The following is a 19,758-nucleotide window of genomic DNA, read 5'->3' as shown; positions in this document are numbered from 1 at the left end:
AATCGTTATTTGCAGCCAGAGTTTGAAATATTGTCACCAAAGCCATACTCTGTTTTAATCTCCGGACAAAACACCACACCCATCCCTCCCTCCGCCCCAAGATGAGGCAAACCGTAAAAAGACTTAGTAGATGTTGTAGCTGGGTTACCAGTACTACTTCCTAGGCTAAACCTCATATAGACAGATACAAGTTACCTAATATCATAAACATAAATGTTCCATTTGAAGTAGCTGATTTTTGTCGTCCAGGTAAGATCACTCTGCGGGATCTTAAGAGGTGCAAGATGGCTCATATCTTCTTTGACACGCTCTTCAACATCGAGAAGTACCTGGACCACGAGCAAAAGGACCCGTTCTCTGTGATAAGGGTGAGCAAGATTGAATTCTGACTGGATGCCACCACATTTGACACAGCATCGTGTCTCGTTTTCCTGCCAGTGGATCATGTAACTTGTCGTGTTTTTAAGGACGTGGAGACGGACGGACAGGAGCTGTCAAACTGGGAGAAATATGCTGCAGAGGAGTACGACATACTGGTAACCGAGGAGGCAGGCAATGACCAGTGTAACGATGTGTAAGTGTGATGTTACTCACAGGTCTGCCAGAAATGGCAGCAGTTACAACCCAAGGTTCAGTTTTTCTCAAACATTTAGTTTTTCTTAAGCAAAGATAAAAGAAAAAAGGATTCACTTTCATGTCCACTCGTAGTCTTAAAAAAAAGTTCTTTTCTTCTTACAAATTCAAAATGCTTTTACATTTAGGACGGCACCAGAGGTCTCTGAAGTTTGATGATGAATAGCTGATGCAATATGATAAATTGGAATATGGTAGCTTTAGCCTCCTTGTTTGCAATTGGATGTTTTTTTTGTTCTCATTGGTGCAAAAAATGAGAATAAAACTGGGATTGATTTTGCTTGCAAGCCTGAACAACAGCAGCTGAAAGTCGTAGTGCCTCCAGTTTAATTTGAACTTTTCCCCTTTGAGGCAATTACTGATTATTTTATCCTTATTTGAGTATTATTAATGCCATCTGTATGATGGTTCCTTTAATGTAATCTGTTCACATAAGATGGAACATGAACTGTGGCTATTAGTAAGCATATATCTGATTACTTAAAGTTGTTTTGGACAGCAGGCACATAACCTTAAGCTTGACTATGTAAATCTAAAATTCATCATTATTATCAGTAAAGTCATTTTTCTGTGTGAAGAGTGAAAGTGTGCTGTAAAGTATTCACAGATGGCATAGATAAAGTCATAAGATGAGTGAGAGTGCACTGTGTTGTTAAGTTTTCAGGAGTCATGGCTCAATGCCGCCCTGAGAGCGAGTTTGTGATAAATGAGACTGTTGACAGCTATGTTGTGTGGCGGTTTTAGGAACACTACCGACTAAATCTAAAGCATGGCTGCTAACCAGAGCAGGTAAGAAACTGAGGGTGCCACCAGGGTTCAGCTGTTCTCCTCTTCTTCCTCTGGGAAAGTCTAGTCCTAAACCCACTCCTAGCGTCTACCTGTCCCATCACTGATCTGAGCATAGGGCAGATAATTGTAATGTCAGCCAGCAGGGTGTCATGATCGTGGCCACTGCCTGGACCTGGGAGTCTGTTTTTGAACCGGACACCTTCTGTTTTTATCCTTCTTCCTCTTAAAATAAGGGAATGAACTTTTTCCACCTCTGTTCATGCCTTGTGCTCCTGTTACCCAAGTTACTGAAAAAGTACTTTGACATTTTTGGGGAATATACTTTCTTGCTAAGAATTAGATGGGAATACTTGTTTCTCTAAATAAAGATCCAATCACCCTCACCCCTAAAGCTAATAAACTGATAAACTTTACAACTAAATCAAAGGAAAAATAATACAAATTTCTCGCTTGTTATATTGATATCCTGGTACATTAACTTCATCTAGCTCTCTGAAAGAAGGCAGATATATATATCAACCATGTCTCCAACGTTTCTGTAAATGTTGGTCAAATTCAGTTTTATTCTTGAATGACTTTGAATGACTTCTATGGGTCGAGGCCAGTATAGAAGCTGTGAAGAAGGAACAGGTGGAGGGGAAAATTGACTGGCCTCAGTCAATGTCAGAATGCATTCTGACGTTTTTAGAATGGAAATATGAGGCTTGATCAGCTGTTCTTTCCAAAGTTTCACTGTTACTGTTCTAAACTTTGCCTGTGAATTTTATCCCACATTGCTAAATTTGAAAGAACAGGAGGCCTGACAGCAAAGAAAAACTGGTCTGACTACTTCTGACTTCTGTTTCGTGACGGTTTAAAATGTGTTAAAGTATCTTTTCCCTGATGACACTGAGTGTTTTGTCTGTGTGTATTTTTGTTTAGGTATGAAAATCCACTGAGCCCTTTAGGGCAGCACATCTCCAGTGAGCTGGGTCTGACAAAGAGACACTTCTTTGAGATCCCCACCCCGCACTGCAACCTGGACTTGGATGAATATGAGTATGACGATGACTTCGAATGATTTTTGTTTTTGTTTTTTATCCTGCAGTGTAGCTGCTGAGCACCTTCCACTCTCAGAAACACAAGTCATGCACCTGGGTTAGTGGACAAACATCACCAAACAGAGTAAACCAGAAAGATGCAGTCAAGCACTGCCAGAGTGCCATATTCTTTTTCTGCAAATAGATGGAGAAACGTGCATGCTGACACAGATTTGACAAAGAAGTCGTTAAAGTACAGACAGTAGTTCAATACTGAACCAGACGTTTTACATTTTCACACTTACAGTAAACAGCCCGGCAGACAAGATGTCACGAGTGAACACGTTAGACCTTTGCTCCCTCCCCACACATTAACAAGTTGTTTTCTGCATGTAATGGTTGGTCATCAATAATGTTTGGGGCAAGTTTTGTTTCATCTAAACATAAATGTTTTGAAATCAGTCACATAAAAATCACACACTGGAGCTCCGGGAGTTTTGGTTGTTTGTTTGTTTTTTTCATTTTGTTTTGTATTTTGGACAAAAACCATGCTGATTGGATTCAGATATCGAACTTATTGGCTAGTCTTACATTCCAGTGATCACAACAAAGTGTTTTCTATATTGCTGTAAACTCGTCAGTGCAGTTGGAGGTTGCTGTAAATGCCAAACAAGCCACCGTTAAGCCTTCTGGACACACACACAGGCACACACACACACACACAGCATCTGTTGTACAGACCTATATTCGTTATGACTTTAATGTGTGTGCGAGATGGGGTTATAATTTATTAGAGATAAATTTATAAATTAATGTAAATATTTATTTTGTGCTTGCTGTGCTGTAAATGTGATTTGAGCAAGTATTTTAGACCTTTTTTTTCTATGTCACAGAGTACTTCAGTTGACTACTTTGACAGAACAAAAGGAACCATTTTCAAATGTTTTGTGTTTCTTTAAATTAATAATAAAGCCTTGGTTAATGGAAGACTAAAGAAAACAGAGTGTGCAGTTTAATGTGGTGCGTGATGTAAAGAAATGCTTTTTGTTACGTTCAGTGTTGTACTTTATATGAAGGAAACATTTTTCCAGTCATCTGTTGTCCAGTTTGGGGGAGGTTGTGCAAATCATAGCTAGTTTTAGCTGACAGGAGTGGTCTTCTGCTGCTGTTCACAGATGCTTTTCTGCATACCTTGATTATAACAAGTTATTTGCGTTACTGTTGCCTTCCTATTCAAAGCAGTGTGGTCATTCTCTTCTGACCTCCGATATCAACAAGGAAGTTTCGCCCAGAGAACTGTGACTCACTGGATATTTCATCTTTTTAAGACCATCTGTAAACCATAGAGACCAGCTAATACTGGCACCAGCCTGTCTGGCACCAACAACCACGCCACACTCAAAGTCACTTAAATCCTTCCCATTCTTATACCCAATTTGAACTTCAGCAGGTTATCTTGTCCAGGTCCTGCACACACCGAATTGCTGATTTGGAAATTTGAATTAACGTGCGGTGAAAAAGATGTAGCTAACACAGTGGCTGGTAAGTGTATCTGTACCAGCTGAAAATTATCTATATCACATTTCAAGTGTTTGCGCTGTTTGTTAGTGATAAGAGAATATCATTTACTAGATTAACCAATGTTTCTGTGCACAACAATACATAAATGTACAGCTGTTTCAAAAAGTAACAAAGTGCTTGTTAACTTATTCCAAGTATAGAATATATTATTAACTTGAAGGCAATATTTTTTTTTAATTTACATTAATTGATATTAAATACATAAGTAGCAGGTATCAAAATAAAAACTACAATTCTTAACTGACCCTGTGTCCAATAGGAAAACTAAAAGAGAAAGTATTTAGTGTCATTTTTAAAAATCAAGTATTTTTTTACAGTAAAGCTGTATGTTTAAAAAAAAAATAATAATAATCTATGCACATACTGATACAAATGGTCCTCAAATTAAAGTGGTCTGTAAATCATAACACCAGATTAATCCTGGTGTTGGTCATTATTTTTCCATTAAAAGGCCAAAACCAACAATTTGTACTTCTGGTCCCTGAATCAGCCAGTTTGTATCACTCCACTCAAATCGCATGTACAGTTTCAGAAAATGTTCCATCTTTTTTTAAATGATCCCAAATTGGAATTTTTTTTTTTTTTTTTTTTTTTTTGTAAGACAACCTCAGTTGTTTACTATAGCGCTATATAAATAAATTTTACTTACTTACTTACTTAAACATCTGGGAAGTCCAGTGTTGGGGAAACTTTACTGAAACAGCAGTTTGTTGGTAATAATATAAGGAACTATTTTCAGCTGTGGATTAAAACACATTTGTTGTGGTTTTGGTCTTTGCATGGCAGAATATGGCCACCTTTATCCTTTCTGATCACATCCTTCTGAAAACATGACATGCTGCATGATCACTGTACAAAAAAACCCCACCAGTTTCTATCCACACACAGAGGACACTGGTAACAAGGTGCATCATAAGTAAAACATCTGTTGAGGTCTCGTCATGCAGACGGCAGCACCGATTCGCCCGACCTCCTCACACTCAGAGCTCAACCTCCACGGTACCATCACCATCATCTGGCTCCTTGGTGACACAGATTACAGATCCCTCAGCGTGCAGTCTTTTGGGTGGAGGATCCAGAGGGACAGAAAATGGATCTGTATCAGCTGCTTTCTCCTGATGGCTGATGAGAGAGGTCAGGTTACAGTGATTCATGTGAGACCTGCTTCGTAGCTGGTTTGAAAACACTTCACTTGGGCTCACCTTGGGCTGCAGCTCGGTTTGTGCACCTTGCTGACTTTGGACTCACCAGGGCTAAACAGACTGGGGGACTTTCTTCCTGAAAATAAAAAAGGATACACACCTGAAGCAGCTGGTGATGGTGAGGAAATCACTCTGTGCTTGACTGAACTCGGCTCTCCTACCTTCCCATTTTTGTTTGGAGAAGGGCAAGCGATTGGGCAGGTTGGCCTTCCTGTCCGAGCTTACGTAGGATATGGCGTCCTCCCCCTCGGCTACAGCCAACAGGGATGCGCGATAGTAGATGAGAGGCTGCCAGCACTCCTCCCTGAGGTCAATAATGTGCTCAGCAGTGTGTTTTTGAAGGTAGGAGAACCTGCACAGACATGAGCAGCCTTCAGAGGTTTTTGTTTTTCTTTAAAAACCATTTAAACTCCTGCTTGTTGCTTTCAGCACTCACACTGCTTTCTTGTCTGGTCTGAGCAGTTTGCTGGAGAACTCGCTGAGGATGGTCAGGTAGGAGAGGTACAGTGGTGTAGATGAGTCTGGAGTCTGAGTAAAGTCTTGGAACACAAACTCGATGCCGTTCCTAAACATGTATACACACAGACTTTAGGAACAAAAAGGAAAAATATCAGCAAAAAGTAACACAAAAAGAGAAATTAGGTCACGTGCCAACCTGTGGACCAGGACGACACACTCACGAAACTTGACAAGGTCCCCAAAGGTGAGGGCGAATCGCCTGGCTAGCTCTTTAATGCTGGTGAAAGTCTGGACTCCTGGGTGAGGCCTGCCGCCGCTCTCTTGCTCCTGCTTAAGGCGCACAAACAGCTGGCAGGTGCACACGACAGCACATCAGTATCTCGCTGCCTTCTAGTGACAGTTTGGGGCTGAAGTTTATATTTTTCAGTGACAATACCTGCTGCAAACAGAGCACCAGTGTGCGAGCACTCTCTATTTTATCCATCTGCCTGGTGCGATACACAGTCTCCTTGATGATGTCTCCAAAGTCATTGTAATACTGCGGACAAAGAGGGAGACGATGACACTTGACGTTTAATCCAAAGATCTTTAGTGAAGCAACAGCAGCAGCATTAAAGCGCTACATTTGATTAAGGCAACCCAAACATCCCTCCATAAATAAAAATGGTTTTTAAGTGCACCTTTATGTCCTGATTCAAGTACCCAACCATATTCATCTTTTGTAAGTCACAAAACCACATGAAGCTAGATGGTTAAAATAGTATTTTGGGGATTTATTGATCATGCATTAGGAACACAAACTGAGGCTGAGTTGAATATCTTAGCACAAAAACAGAGGGAAACAGCCTTGGTGTGGTTCAAAGGCAATAAAATCCACCCAGCAGCACCCTTAAAAGTCTCTGTTTAACATGTTATATCATGTTAGTTCAATACCCACAACGATTTGTGTTTTTTTCTAGTTATGTGCTAAACTACTTCTTGGATAAGTTAGTAGAAAAATCTTCTTACAAAGTCTAGACTGTATATAAAAGATGGATGCCACCCATTGGTTTGTGGATCATCACTGTTTTGATGTATCAAAGTTAGAAATTTTGGCTAGCACCATTTTTTTTCCCAACCAAATTTGCCCAAGAGGGTAAAGCAAGGGAGTTATTGCCTAATGCTGCCACTGGCTAGTTAGCTTTGTCAGCAGATGATTCCCTGTGATATTAAATGAAATGCTTATTTTGGCTAATATGAAACAGGCTTAACACAAAACTAACTGAAGAAACTGAAAAGGTCCTTTAGAGGGTTTTAAACCCAACTGGATGCTGAACAAGGCCAAACAAACCACAGATATTATAAAACAAGACTTTATTTCCACACGCAACCTAACCAACACAAGATTATAACATTAACCATAATTTAAGAGAGTTTAATGAAACAGCTTTAGGTTTTCACTGGTTTCTAAAGGCCCATCACTGCCAGATATGTACACGGAAACTCGATTTGTTTTACGCATGTGTACTTCCTGTCACCACAACACATTATAAGAAGTTGTCTTCTTGCTAGTGTTGGATTAAAGCTGCTGCACTTTTGTTCAAAGACACCTGTATATTATGTTCACATCAATATAAATATTACAAAGAAATATACATGTCATTTTTTTTGCTTGTTTATACAAAAAAAATAATCTAACTTAATTATATTACCAATCTCTTTGTGTGTGTGTGTGTGTGTGTGTGTGTGTGTCTAAATAATAATAGCTCATGCAACTATCAGAATGTTTAAAATCAAATAGTGTATATATTAACAACCTTTATTTTGAAAGGACAGAACAGGAAGAATCACTCCTCGCTACTCAAAAGCTTATTAGTGCTCTTCCCCATAATGTCACACTACTCATTTGAGGAGTTCACCTTTACCTTCATGTAGTACATGAAGACCTCTGCTGCCATGCTCATCTCCAGCACTCCGTGTATTATCAGTTTGCAGTAGGCTGCGAGCACATTTCTCCATTTGTGAAGGTCCTCCAGTTTCTCCACTTGAGAGTTTTCACTGACTGAGAGCCCAAAAGCAGGCAGGGCGTGCGATCGGTCGCGAAGTGGTGGAACGCCAAAGAGTGATTAATGATGAGAAGTCATATAACAGAAAGAAAAGAACAAAGCAAACACAGGAAAGAGTGTTTTAGTTGGTTTCAGGACAATGGCTTTAGCAGGTGGATATCAAAGATAACATAACGCTGGAGTTATGGTTGTGACACCATGTGGCTTCAATCTTTCACAAGGCTAATAAAATAGGCTCGGAGGTGAGCCAGAGTTAATGGAATTTTCTCACGGAAAGAGATTGCCCTGATTTTATGATTTAACTCAGTGCCCTTGCCCTCCGAGTGATCTCTGATCCAGCAGCTAATAGAAAACACTGTCTATAGAACAAAATCGTTACCAGGCAAATCCAATAAAACAATAGCTTTTTATTACATGTTCAAAAACCAATAATCCTGTATCGTATTTGGTTGAACATTTAAGAGATTCCCACCAGGACAGTTATTGACTTCTCTAGACTATCCCCATATTTGGATGCAATATGTCTCTGAAAGCAGACGCTATACTAAAGATAATAAAATGTTTTAGATATAGTGAGCTGTGGATGAATTCATAAGTTTACTTGAAGGACTTTATAAAAGGGGAAAAAAAACGATGTATTTCCAAGATGTCAATCTTGTTTTTTTCATTTCACAGCAGACAGGAGCGTGTCACCGTCATCCGCTTACAAGCTGCATTGCTTTACATAACAAAGTCTAACATCCCTTCTTACAAATTAGTCAACCCTGTTTCAGTCTGAGGACATTAACAAGGCTTCTTTTGTAATTGAGGGTCAATTGTCAGGTCAGGTTGGAAATCAGACCCCATTTACAGTCAGCAGGCGGCTCTGCAGCGACTTATTAAGCCAAATGTGTGGCCGTGCATTTAATATCTACATGTTTTTACCACAGCGGGGCCGGCACACTCAATCAGCGGCTCGCTCAGAGCAGCGGCAGAGTGAGAGTGCCATCTACCGCGCGGCGCTGCAATGAGCACGCTTCAGTATTCTGTTCTTTATTCCAAAAACCAGCTGTAGTTACTTTTCTTGCCATAAAAACGAACATTAAATCCTAATACTTTGCATTGGTTAGAAAAAAAAAAGAAGTTAAAATAAAAATGAAAACCAATGCCTTAGACACTTTTTTGGCTTTTTGTGCCCCCCTGCCGCTGGCCCCCTTGTCGTGTTTCAGATATCCATGAGTTGCTGAGCCGTTTCACCAGAGAGTCATTTCCCCTTTAAACTTCTCAGATGGTTTCACTTAACTACATGTTTGAGACCCAAAGAGGTCAAATTATCCATTGCCTTCCATCCGCTGCATCGAAGGATTAAAGAGAAATGAATACAAATTTGTAGCATCGGATTTTTGTTTTCTCCTCTTTCCTGACCCATTAATCCTTTTTTTTACGATCCCCAAAGATTCATGCTGCGAGCCTTCAGAGGAGGCCTGATTAAAAGTAAACTTCGACCAGCTAATGCTGCTCAGGCTTTGATGCATTAGTATTAACAATCCAATCATGCCATAAATAATACTCCATCACCGGGAGAGTACTTAAGCTCATTTTGCTAATGATACTTTTATTCCTCTGCTCGGGTCACAATTTTTAATGCAGGACTTTTTGCTTTCACTTCTCGTACTTCTTCATTCCCCTTCTCTCTTATTTCCTCTCTGCTCACAATCAAACATACACAGAAATCTTAAAGCCTGATTTAAGGTGAGCACAGAGAGAGCCACCCACTGCCTGTGGACTTACATCATTCTGAACAGAGAGGCTAAAACATCCTTTAAAGTGAGGTAAGGATAAGAAAAAATAAAGCCACTTAAACAGGCTGGCGTCTCACCCCTGCTCTGGCTGTCATAGTCTGAGCCGACAAAGACGTGCACGCACACAAAGTTCAACAGCGCCCTCTGCAGTTTGGGGCTGGGCGTGTAGAGCAGTGGACCGAAAGAGGTGGGATCCCACACGCGTAGCTGGTAGGAGTGAGCCGTCAGGACGTCACACACACCCAGGAAGGCCTGAAATTGGAAAAAATGAGAAGACGTAAGAAAGGCCTGAAGAAGAAGAAGAAGAAGAAGAAGAAGAAGAAGAAGAAGGAGGAGGAAGTGTCGAAATGGTTAGCAGGCGTACCTGCTGCCTCACACTGAGGTCACCGTGGGACAGACAGTGATGACTTCTCTCGCAGAAGAGACGCAGCTGGAGCCTCTGGGCTTGCGCCTTCTCCTAAACACAAACAGTGTTGACTGATTAACTGACTGATCATTTCAGCTCTAATTCTTCTGTTTCTGGCTGCTTGTAATAACTTGTAAATATGATTTAAAAACTTCTATTGACTTGCATAATAATACAGTAATAATTAATGAAAACTTCCTAAGGTGTTGTTAAGATGTGAAACTGTCAAATTAAATTTGTTCCTGTTTTTGTCAAGAAATTAGCATTACTGTTTAAAGGTTCAGGTTCATTTAAAAATGTCATTTTTTGAAAGAACATTTCTAGGAAATAGATCATTACATCTGCGAGATTGCTACTAGACTGCTACAGTGTGTACTGCTCCTTTTATAGCATTAGCATTTTGCCTTATTAGCAGAAGGTAAAACGATCAGCTCACAAGTATATTAGGGCTTGAGCAACTGAGACATTACAGTTCCTCAGCTGGCTGCTTCATCACATTTTACTCATACAAGCCAGAAAGTAGTACACACGGTTGTACAGAAACTTCTTTTTTCAGCAGTTACCTTCAAACCCTCAGAAGTGTATTAAACCCACAGAGTTTGATGCTACAGAGTCTCAACAATGCAGATTTTATTATTTTGTGATCAGTAAAACTGTTTCCAGCTGATAAATCAGCCTTTCAAAAGATAATCCTGAATTAGGGAACACAAAACAGCACAGAAACACAGAAAATGAGCCTCTGTAAGCCTAGGTAGATCCATCAATCTTGTTCCATTTGTCCAATTCAGGCTCACAGGGCGATTGGAGCCTATTCCAGCTGTAATAAGATGGGAGGAAGGGTACACCATGGACACAATAACAACCGGTTTTATATTATTTTTATGTTATTTTAGCTTAAACGGTAAAATTGAAATCCTTAATTTACAGGGAAAAGAACCCAAAACCTCTGAACAGTAGTATACTTTTATTTGCAGTTTATCTTCCTTCACTTTTAATACAGCTGTTCAGAGGGGATGTCTTTTGATTTTGAGTGAGAATTTTACTCTGACCCAAGCATCCAGACTCAAAAAAAACAAACAAAAGCAAAAAAGAAACACTACATATGACTTTAAAATAAAACGCGGTCTTTTTAATTATCAAAAATGATTAAAATGTTGAGAACACATAGAGTGTTTTCTGTGTAAGTGCACATACATCGCTGCTAACACCTCATCTCTATATCACTACATTCACACAGGTTAAAGACTGAGCTGTAAAGCGGATGTAGCTCACCCTGCAGGTCAGAGTTTGACTGCTGGTGCTGAGCGACCACATCATGGAAAAGGACAAACACTGCAGTACTTCCAGCAACACCTGCAAACACAGTGAAGTGGAAATACACTGAAGACGTGTGCGCAGTACAAAGACCACATTTGTCTACACAGCAGGCGGGGATGATACCTCAGGTGGAGCTCCTTCCAGGCTGCTCTCTACTGACAGGAGAGGAGACAGCACATCAAACAGACCCCACTGGCTCAGGTCATGGCAACTATGGAAACACGAAGAGAAACAGCCACATAAATCCACATCAGCAGCACCATACTCACGCTTGACTTTAAACGACTGTCAAGTCTTACTTGTTGAAAGCTCTAAGTTTCTTCAGCATGGCTAAAATCTCTCTGATTTTCTCCTCATCAGCAGAGAAACTTTCACCCTGTGTAAGAGAAGTCAGACTTCATGAGAGTTGCTTTCAGTCTCTAACATTTCGAGGATTTCAGGCGTGATGAGTAAAAGTAAAATCAGAATAGAAGTACAAGGTAATCACTCTTTTTTTTCAGGATACATGAATACAAGCCTGACACACAATAATTGCGTCCACATAAATCCAGCAGTACTCACCTTGAGTGATTCCCCCAGCAGTGCTGTCAGCCGGTCCACCCAACGCTGGACCAGAGAGTCTCTAGCAGCTCGGGCGGGGGAGCACCAAGCTGTCTCCTCGCGACAGAGAGAGAGGAACACGCGGGCCCCTCCCTCCAGAACAGCCGGGCCTGAGTGGACGTCTAAAACAGCTTCCAGTTCTGTCAACAGGCTGGACACCGCCTACAGGAGCGACACGACTCACGTTTGAAAACATCGCATTTGGTAGCAAAACTCATTTGCAGGCTTTGTGATGTATAATGAAAGTAAAAAGCTAAGACGATAGCCCAGCTGAGTATTGGAGTAGTGTCATTTCACCATTAAGTTTACCAAACAGAACTAGTAGTAGTATGTTGAGAAATTGTGTGTTGAAAATCCCTCGCTCTGTTAAAAAACCACTTGAAGGTTATCTTCTATTATGAATCATTTGAAGATATTCTAGTACAGCGGTGCCCGACCTTTTTTGGATCACGGACCGGTTTAATGTCAGACAATATTTTCACGAACCGGCCTTTAAGGTGTCGCAGATAAATACAACAAAGTAAATTAATACGACTAAGACAAAAACGATGGTATTTTGTAAATATAATAATAAATGCAAATTCACTGTGTAATTGTGTAACTTTATTAGCAGCATCCTGACAACACTGAGAGTAACATCCTCCTCTCTGCCACTTAATGCTCTCTGGTTGCTAAGGTAACGTGTAAATATTTCTTTCAAAATAAGACACAACTACAACACGGGAAAAGACCCAGGGAAACCAAGTTAACGACAAAAACCCTGAAAACCATAAATTTCACACCCGACCCTCGACTCTCACGGCCCGGTAGCAAGCGACTCGGCCCAGGGGTTGGGGACCGCTGCTCTAGTCCGTGAATAAAAACACATGGATGGAAATGAGCGGAATAGGCCTTCTTTCAGGATAAGGAAAGCACATTACCACATTCCCATTTCTGTATGACTAAATAGTGTAAACTGAGTGCAGGTGTGCATACCTGTGTGTTTTCAGCGTGCAGACACTCTGGGAGGAAGTACAGGGGAATCCTCATCAGGTAGGCAAGGATGTCACTGCTACTTGAAAACTGCAGAGAGAATAGAGACATTACAATATAACAACCAGAATTCAATAGTGCAGCACAGATGCCTGGATACAGAATCACACTGATTTATATAGCAACAGCTACATGTGGAATAAACACCTTAGACAGCAGCTTTGGAAGCACCGTCAGGAGATGTTCAGTGAGCTTCAAACAGTCATCGTTCTGAATCTTCTTATCTCTGGCACTCATTACCTGAAACACAACAAAATAAACACTTATGTCTTTTAAATGATGAGTTATCAGTGTGCTATCTCACATACAAAGAGAGGACAGACATCTTCCACTGACCTTCTTCGCTCCACTCCTCCCTGCCAGCACAGGTCCCTCTGAGGCCTGACGCACCGACGCTACCAGGATCTCTACAAGCACTGCTTGTTCAGCAAGGGTGAAACCTACATACGCACACACATACTTAGAAAAGCAGGAGTTCACAGAGGATCTAACATGTTTTTTTGTGGAGGAAACAACTGAAAACCAGAATGAGGAAGATAAAAGTTGTGGATGATTTTAAACGGTCCTTTTAAGCCACAAAAAAATCTTTGGTGAGGGAAGATTATTAGGAACTGACAGCACACACATTTCCCTACCTGGACTGCATGAGGAAGAGTCCTGTAGCAGTGCAGACGTGAAGGAGGGCCAGTCCTTCAGCAAAGCTCCACCGCAGTCCCATAGACTGTCCACCAAGTACACCACGTGGTTGTGCAGCTGAAAGCATAAGCTTTACATGATTCACAACATCACAGATGTAAACTAGGTGATAACACAATAGAGAAGAAAGTCCTTTCTTAGCTCAGACTGGAGCTTCGACTTGAAACAGCCAGTCTGTGTTCACCTCAGATTCCTGGTAGAAGTGCAGCAGAGCCTTCAGTCTGGCAAATGTTTGCTGCTTACACGCTTCGTCTTCATTCGATCCATCCTGAGTATCAGATGCAGGGGCTACAGCATTGAGAAGCCTGACCGAGACAATCTATATCATATGGAAGCACTAATAAACCGCTAAGTTGTTTTTCAAGTGACATAGGAAGACATACCTTGAGAAGAGCAGCTCCCCCGCAGTGGCCGCAAGAGGGCGCTGTGAAGAGTAAACAAACTGGAGGAGGTGTTTGTAGTCTTCTGGAGTGAGCACATCGTCAGATGTCCTGAGGAGTGAGGAAGGAAGTGGATGTGAAGAGGAACAGAATGAAGACATGAGTGAGAAGATTAGATGACAGATCAAACAGACTCACTTGGAGATGAGCACCAGGAGTTTCATGGTCTGCACTGCCACTTCACTGTCCTTATCCAGGGTCATGGAGATGATCCGGTCCTGGAACACAACAGTACAAGAGCATTAAAGCACTTTGTGATGCTTGTTTTAATCAGAGCTATACAAAAAACCCTATCAGTTACTATTACTATTATTATCAGTAGTAGAAGTAGTTGCAGTATTATGAGCAGCGCTTTATTAAAAGTCTTGTCCAGATCTCCAGCTATATTGAGCTCTTAAGGCTCGAACATGACATGACAAGCCAGTGATATTTGAAGGCAGTGTAGGTAATTCAGATTTCACCGGTCCTGATGGAGGCTGGATTACCTTAAAGCGGCTGGTGAACAGGTCTAGTTTAGGCAGGAAGAGGGGATCTCCGTACAGACCCTGCAGAGCTAACACACACTTGAGACGCACATCTGGCACCTGAAAGATAAACAGCAGCCAGGCGGCGTTGTAAAAATCATCCCATGATGATTTTTTTGTTGTTATTTTGCTGCTGGCTACCTTGTCGTGCATCATCCAGCCCATGTATTTGAGGTAACTGTCGCTGAGAAACACAGAACTGTAGAGCTTCATCCACAAACCCAACTCTTCCATACAGACGCAGCGGATCTCTGGAAGCACATCACTGCACGAGCACGCAAACACCCACAAACCCGAGTTGAGTTAAAATAATAATGCAGTATAGATTAAACATTTAAATAATGAAGCATGTCAGAGAAAACTGTACCGGTATCGCTTAAGGAAAACTCCCTTGAAGATGATGTCCATCATGCTCTCGATCTCTGCTCGGTTCTCCTGCAACTAGAGGAGCAACAGGAAGGTTACACAGAAGCCACACCGTCAATAAAAGGAAAAGTCCTTTCAGTTTCGTCCTGCTCATTCTCTGTGTACCTCTGCGATCTTCCTCTGTACTTTCTCCAGCTGCTGTGCGCTCTTCTGCCTCATCGTCTTCGTTTTTTGCACCTCATACAGCTTCTGACTGTTTTCGATGCCAGCGCTCAAGCTGAGAGCCACGCCCACCAGAGAGCTCAGCAGCTTCACCGCTGATTAGAGAAGTCCACATCGAAAGTACGGGTTAGTTTATCCCCAAGTGTGTCTGAATGCTGATTCACGTAGTTTCGCTCTTACCCGCTAGTGTGCAGGTGTGTCTGAACGCTCGCACGCAAGAGTTTGACAGCTCGGTGAGCAGCGAGATGAGGGTGTTCATCAGGTAGCCGTCGAAGATGATGCCGTGCTGACACTGAGCCACCAGCACAGACACAAAGTCGCAGAACTCGGAGTGGAACCAGCGGCCGTACGGTCCAGACTGCACCAGAGGATACTCAACACTGTCCTACAGCGGAGGAGAGAAAGAGACAGCAGGTTTAGCAAGTTTAAGACCTTTGAAGTATCCAAAATGTTACTGAAATGCTTTTTTCCAGGTGATTAGTATCATACAGTATATCAGATTCGTACTGAAGGTTTTCATGAACAAGAAAATTAATGCTAATAATTTTGCAACATGTATAGAAAATCATGTAAAAGCTACATTTGTGCAAGGAGTCAAACATTTTTATTGTGCTTTTTTGTCTCTTTTTTGGCTAATTGAGCAGAGCATTAGCTTAGGAAGTCAAGCTCAGCCACAGTCCCGGCAGACCGGCTAATCTCAGTGCCATACAGCCGTACTGCATCACCCCTACTACTACTACAAGACTTTTCATTTTAAACACGGGTATACGCCACTTTTAAGCAAAACCAGTTTGCAGTTGTGCTTAGAAGTTTAAATACACTCATGATTCAAAAACAAGAACTGGGTGCACAAGTTTGAATTTTATCAAATGTATACTTATGCACAAGTGCATAAGTATACACAGAGCCTCAAGTATATACCTACACTTACTAAAATCTTTTAATGAGTGGTGCTGAAGGTTCTACAATCTCTTCAAGCATTTCTAAACAACTGTAGATTCCAAGATCATCACTTCAAACTGTACGTAAGTACTTTGCCAAAGTCTAGAAGAAGACTTAAATTGTGACCCTCAAATGAGACAAAATTTGTCTGTAAATATGCTTTTGACCCTGTGTATATTCAAGAAAATCCTAAACAAATTCAAATTAGTGCATCCAGTTCTTGTTGTTTAAAGTCATTAAAGATGCATACTGTACTGTAAGTTGAAATAAATCACTAAAGGCCAAATTGCCCTGACATTCATGCTCATGATGAGTGAAAGTAAACCTTTGACCACAACTGTAACCCTGCCCTGCTGCTGTGGTGGAACCGCTCAGTGAATTATATGTGAAAATGAAAGTAACTCAGCCTGACATGTAAACAGTATGTTATTGCAAAACAGGATTCATGCTCAGTCAATCCACCACGTGTGAACAAACGAACAGCAACACTGAACTCAAAACTTCCACATTTTGCAGGTTTATTGTCGGTGTCTGTCTGAATCCCAAGACTTCAACTTCAAAGATTCCTACATTAAAAATAAAAAACAGCATCCTTGTCATTCTGTTTTTCTTTTAATGAACACCAAGAGAAAGCTGTTCTCTCTAAAAAATAACATGTCAACACAGCTTAGGTTTGCAAAGTTCCATCCGAACAAACCACCAGACTAAGTATAAGTGTACCAAAGTGGAGATGTAATGCACAGCACTACATTCGATGAACACCAAACTCAGCATATCAGCACAAACACCTCATAGCAGCTGTCAGCACAGTGGTGGAGGCGTGATGAATTTGGTTTGTCGTGCAGCCACAGGAAACAGACGCCTTGCAGTCACTGAGTGGCCTGGAACCGTATACCAAAGTACTCTAGACTCAAATATAACGCCACCTGTCTGCCAGGCTAAAACATAGCTATAGTTGGGTGACGCAGTAGGACAATGATCCCAAGAACCTGTGAAAATCTACAACAGAATGGCTGAAAAAGAAAAGAATCAAAGTGCTGCAGTGGCCCTGTCACTGAGACCTCAATCTGATTAAAATGGCAGGACCTTAAGAGAGCTGTCCGTTAACGAATACCTGCAACCCTCAATGACCTGAAGCAACACTGTAAAGATGAGCAAGCCAAAATTCCTCCAAAGTGATGTGAGAGACTAATAAAATCATACATATAACTCCTACTTCAAGTTACTGCAACTAAAGGTGGTTCTACAAGCTACTGAACCATCGGCTTTACTTGACTGATTGATTGACCGTTTTATTTCAAACGTGTGAATGTAGCTGAAATAACAACAAATATATTGGAAACAGAAGAAAAAGCAAAGTAAAAAAACACCAAGATGCCACAAATATCTCTATATACCACACTACTTTGTTTGTCACTTTGTGTTTAAAGCTGATAAAAGAAAATAAAAGTTCATTTACAAAACAATGGAAGAGCAGTAACTGGCCATTGCTGACATGAAGTGCTGACATGAAGTGCTTAAAGTGCAGTGAGTGGGTACTGACTGTATCCATGGGCCACGTGACTGTGAGGATCCACGGAAAAGCCAGAAACTTCTTATACTGCAGACCAGCAGTCTGAAACACTCAAATACAGTTTCTCTTCCACAACATCCAAAACATGCTTCACATAATAACACGACAGAGCGCCGAGCTGAAATCCTCTTACCTCATCCAGCTCCTCGACCATCTTGCTCATGACTTCGCTGTCCTCTTTGCTCTGACACATCTCCGCTGTGACGACACCTTAAAAAAAAAACAACCAGAAAGCACGCTAAAGACAAAGCCCTTTGTTGGTATGCTGCACGTATGTGCGCGCTGGCAGGTCTGCTTGCCTTTGCACCCAGAGCACTGGATGAAGAAGCTGATGAGGTCGAGGAGAGAGGAGTCTCTGTCTGACCCATACGCCTCAATCCAGTCATCTATCACCGCCTGCTCAGGCATCAAAGAAGACCCGGTGAATCATAATATTATTGTACACAATTAAGAATCTTCCATTTCTACACTGAGGATGTGGGATTTTTAATAGCCTGTTATAACTGCTCAATAGCCAGGGTGAAATCAGCAGCTCTGACAGATAGCAGAGATTACAACGCTTCCCTTTTTAAATTCAACAAAGCGACACAATGTGTACGAAGTTACCTGCATGGCACTCCTGCCCATGGTGATCACTTCAAACAAGGTGACGGCCTCCACGTGCTTCTGTTTGCCGTGTCCTCTTCCTGCTCTCCTCGTGCCGCTGCAGCTGGCCTTGGGACTTTTGCACTTGACATTCTCGGAGCTCTCGTGTGTTCGCCTCCTTCGTCTCTGCCGGGATTGAAAACGTGACAGGTGAAGAAAATACAGCCGGCTGAAATAATGTGCAACGATTTCCAGTCGAGGTCGAGTGAAAATCAGTCTGAAGGCGCAGACACAAATTTGCCTCCACAGCATTAGAACGCCTACGACTTCTCTTCTCCGGACTACGTATGTGGCTGCTTTGTAGCCACATACACTAAACTCAATTAGGCAGAACACTGATATCCACTTGGGCCACTGTATTCATGTTGTGGGTCAACATGGCGGCTTCCACCAGCTGGTGCAAGGATGGACAAGATTACAAATGAGCTCAGGTTTAGCATTTATGAGACAAAGTTAGGAGATGGTTTGGAGATGTGAAGAGGAGGACTAATGGATATATTGGACAAAGGCTGTAGAATATAGAGCTGCCAGGCAGAAGGAAAAGAGGAAGACCTCACATGTGGGGGGTTGATGTGATAGAAAAGGATGCTAGGGATAGGTGGAGGTGGAAGCAGGGGATCAGATATGACAACCCCTAAAGGGAGCAGCTAGAAGAAGAAGAAGAAAAAGAAGCAGAAGAAGCGTTTTTCTTGTGTAAGCCTGCATGAGCATCAGTGGATAACACATACCACACTCTTTCGCCTGTTCTCATTCCCAGAGTCCTCCTCTGAGTGACTGACGGCTTCAGAGGTGTCCGCCTTGGCACAAGAGCTCTTACTGGGAATTCAGAAACAGGAGAACTGGTTAACAGAGGGAAGCTGGGTTATTATAGCAGGCACTGTCAAATAACGACTAACTTTGCTAACTTACTTCTGCTCTGAGGACCTGGATGCAGCTGCAGCTGTGGCCTCTGGTATCATGATCCCCTCAGACGTTCACGCAGGGCTCAGCTGTGTGACTCTGCATCTGCAAACACAGTACCCGACAGTCTGTGCTACCAAAACTAAGCAATGCATTGGAGGGTGGGGGCAGAGGCTTGCGTTTAACTGATTTTCTGCGTGCCCCCTCCGCTGGGAGGAGCTACCGCGGTGCTTTAAAGGGTAAGTTAAAGACACTTGGGCATAGTGGCCGCTTTGGCCCCCATGAAAGTTGAACAGAGCACTTTCTTTTACTAAATCAAAAAAAATATAAGTAATAATTTACAGCTAGCCTAATTAGCAGTGCCTCGGCTTGCAGAATATAACAAGCACGGATTAAAACTAAAAGGTAAGACAAAGACTCAAAGGTCGCTGCTAAACTTTTCAAACTTACCCTCTTCGCATAAACGCATACGCCTCGATGTTTGTCAGTGTATGCCTTTGAATTGGAAGCTTGTCAGACTCATTTAATTCAAGTATTTCCACTGATATCCTCCGTCTTTAGCCCCAGCTCTCACAGTCAAGTTGAC

The 19,758-nt window shown here is 41.8% G+C and overlaps 2 protein-coding genes across 4 annotated transcripts in view; one reads left to right on the top strand and one right to left on the bottom strand.

The window, feature by feature from the left end:
- Positions 1–3,440, top strand: part of ppp2r3b (protein phosphatase 2, regulatory subunit B'', beta) — an 18,483-nt gene extending 15,043 nt beyond the window's left edge. For 2 of the 3 annotated variants that reach the window (XM_085248344.1, XM_085248346.1), the window contains 3 exons: positions 250–368; positions 468–574; positions 2,344–3,440. In XM_085248344.1, the coding sequence (XP_085104470.1) occupies positions 250–368; positions 468–574; positions 2,344–2,482 (365 nt within the window). In that variant the 3' untranslated portion in view covers positions 2,483–3,440. Of the gene's footprint in view, positions 1–249; positions 369–467; positions 575–1,377; positions 2,318–2,343 lie in introns of those variants that run through there. The other variant, XM_085248345.1, reaches the window with a different exon arrangement.
- On the bottom strand, positions 2,483–19,758 carry LOC146556482 (cohesin subunit SA-2). The gene is made up of 32 exons (XM_085248343.1): positions 19,623–19,758; positions 19,182–19,277; positions 19,001–19,088; positions 18,234–18,398; positions 17,927–18,023; positions 17,761–17,837; positions 17,598–17,669; positions 15,293–15,497; positions 15,056–15,207; positions 14,892–14,965; positions 14,666–14,789; positions 14,486–14,584; positions 14,139–14,218; positions 13,944–14,051; positions 13,745–13,865; positions 13,500–13,617; positions 13,201–13,304; positions 13,012–13,104; positions 12,808–12,894; positions 11,794–11,994; positions 11,532–11,608; positions 11,356–11,443; positions 11,188–11,268; positions 9,874–9,966; positions 9,587–9,761; positions 7,588–7,724; positions 6,120–6,221; positions 5,880–6,031; positions 5,661–5,789; positions 5,386–5,576; positions 5,225–5,300; positions 2,483–5,144 (listed from the first exon to the last, which is right to left on the bottom strand). Exons 2-32 carry the CDS (start codon positions 19,229–19,231, stop codon positions 5,003–5,005), a joined length of 3,558 nt encoding a protein of 1,185 aa, XP_085104469.1. The 5' UTR covers positions 19,232–19,277; positions 19,623–19,758; the 3' UTR covers positions 2,483–5,002.

Source organism: Mchenga conophoros, linkage group LG16, assembly GCF_057382185.1.
Source record: "Mchenga conophoros isolate Kocher_MC1m ecotype Shallow Benthic linkage group LG16, M_conophoros_male_GT1.1, whole genome shotgun sequence".
NCBI lineage: Eukaryota > Metazoa > Chordata > Actinopteri > Cichliformes > Cichlidae > Mchenga > Mchenga conophoros.
This window is presented reverse-complemented; position numbering and strand designations above follow the sequence as displayed.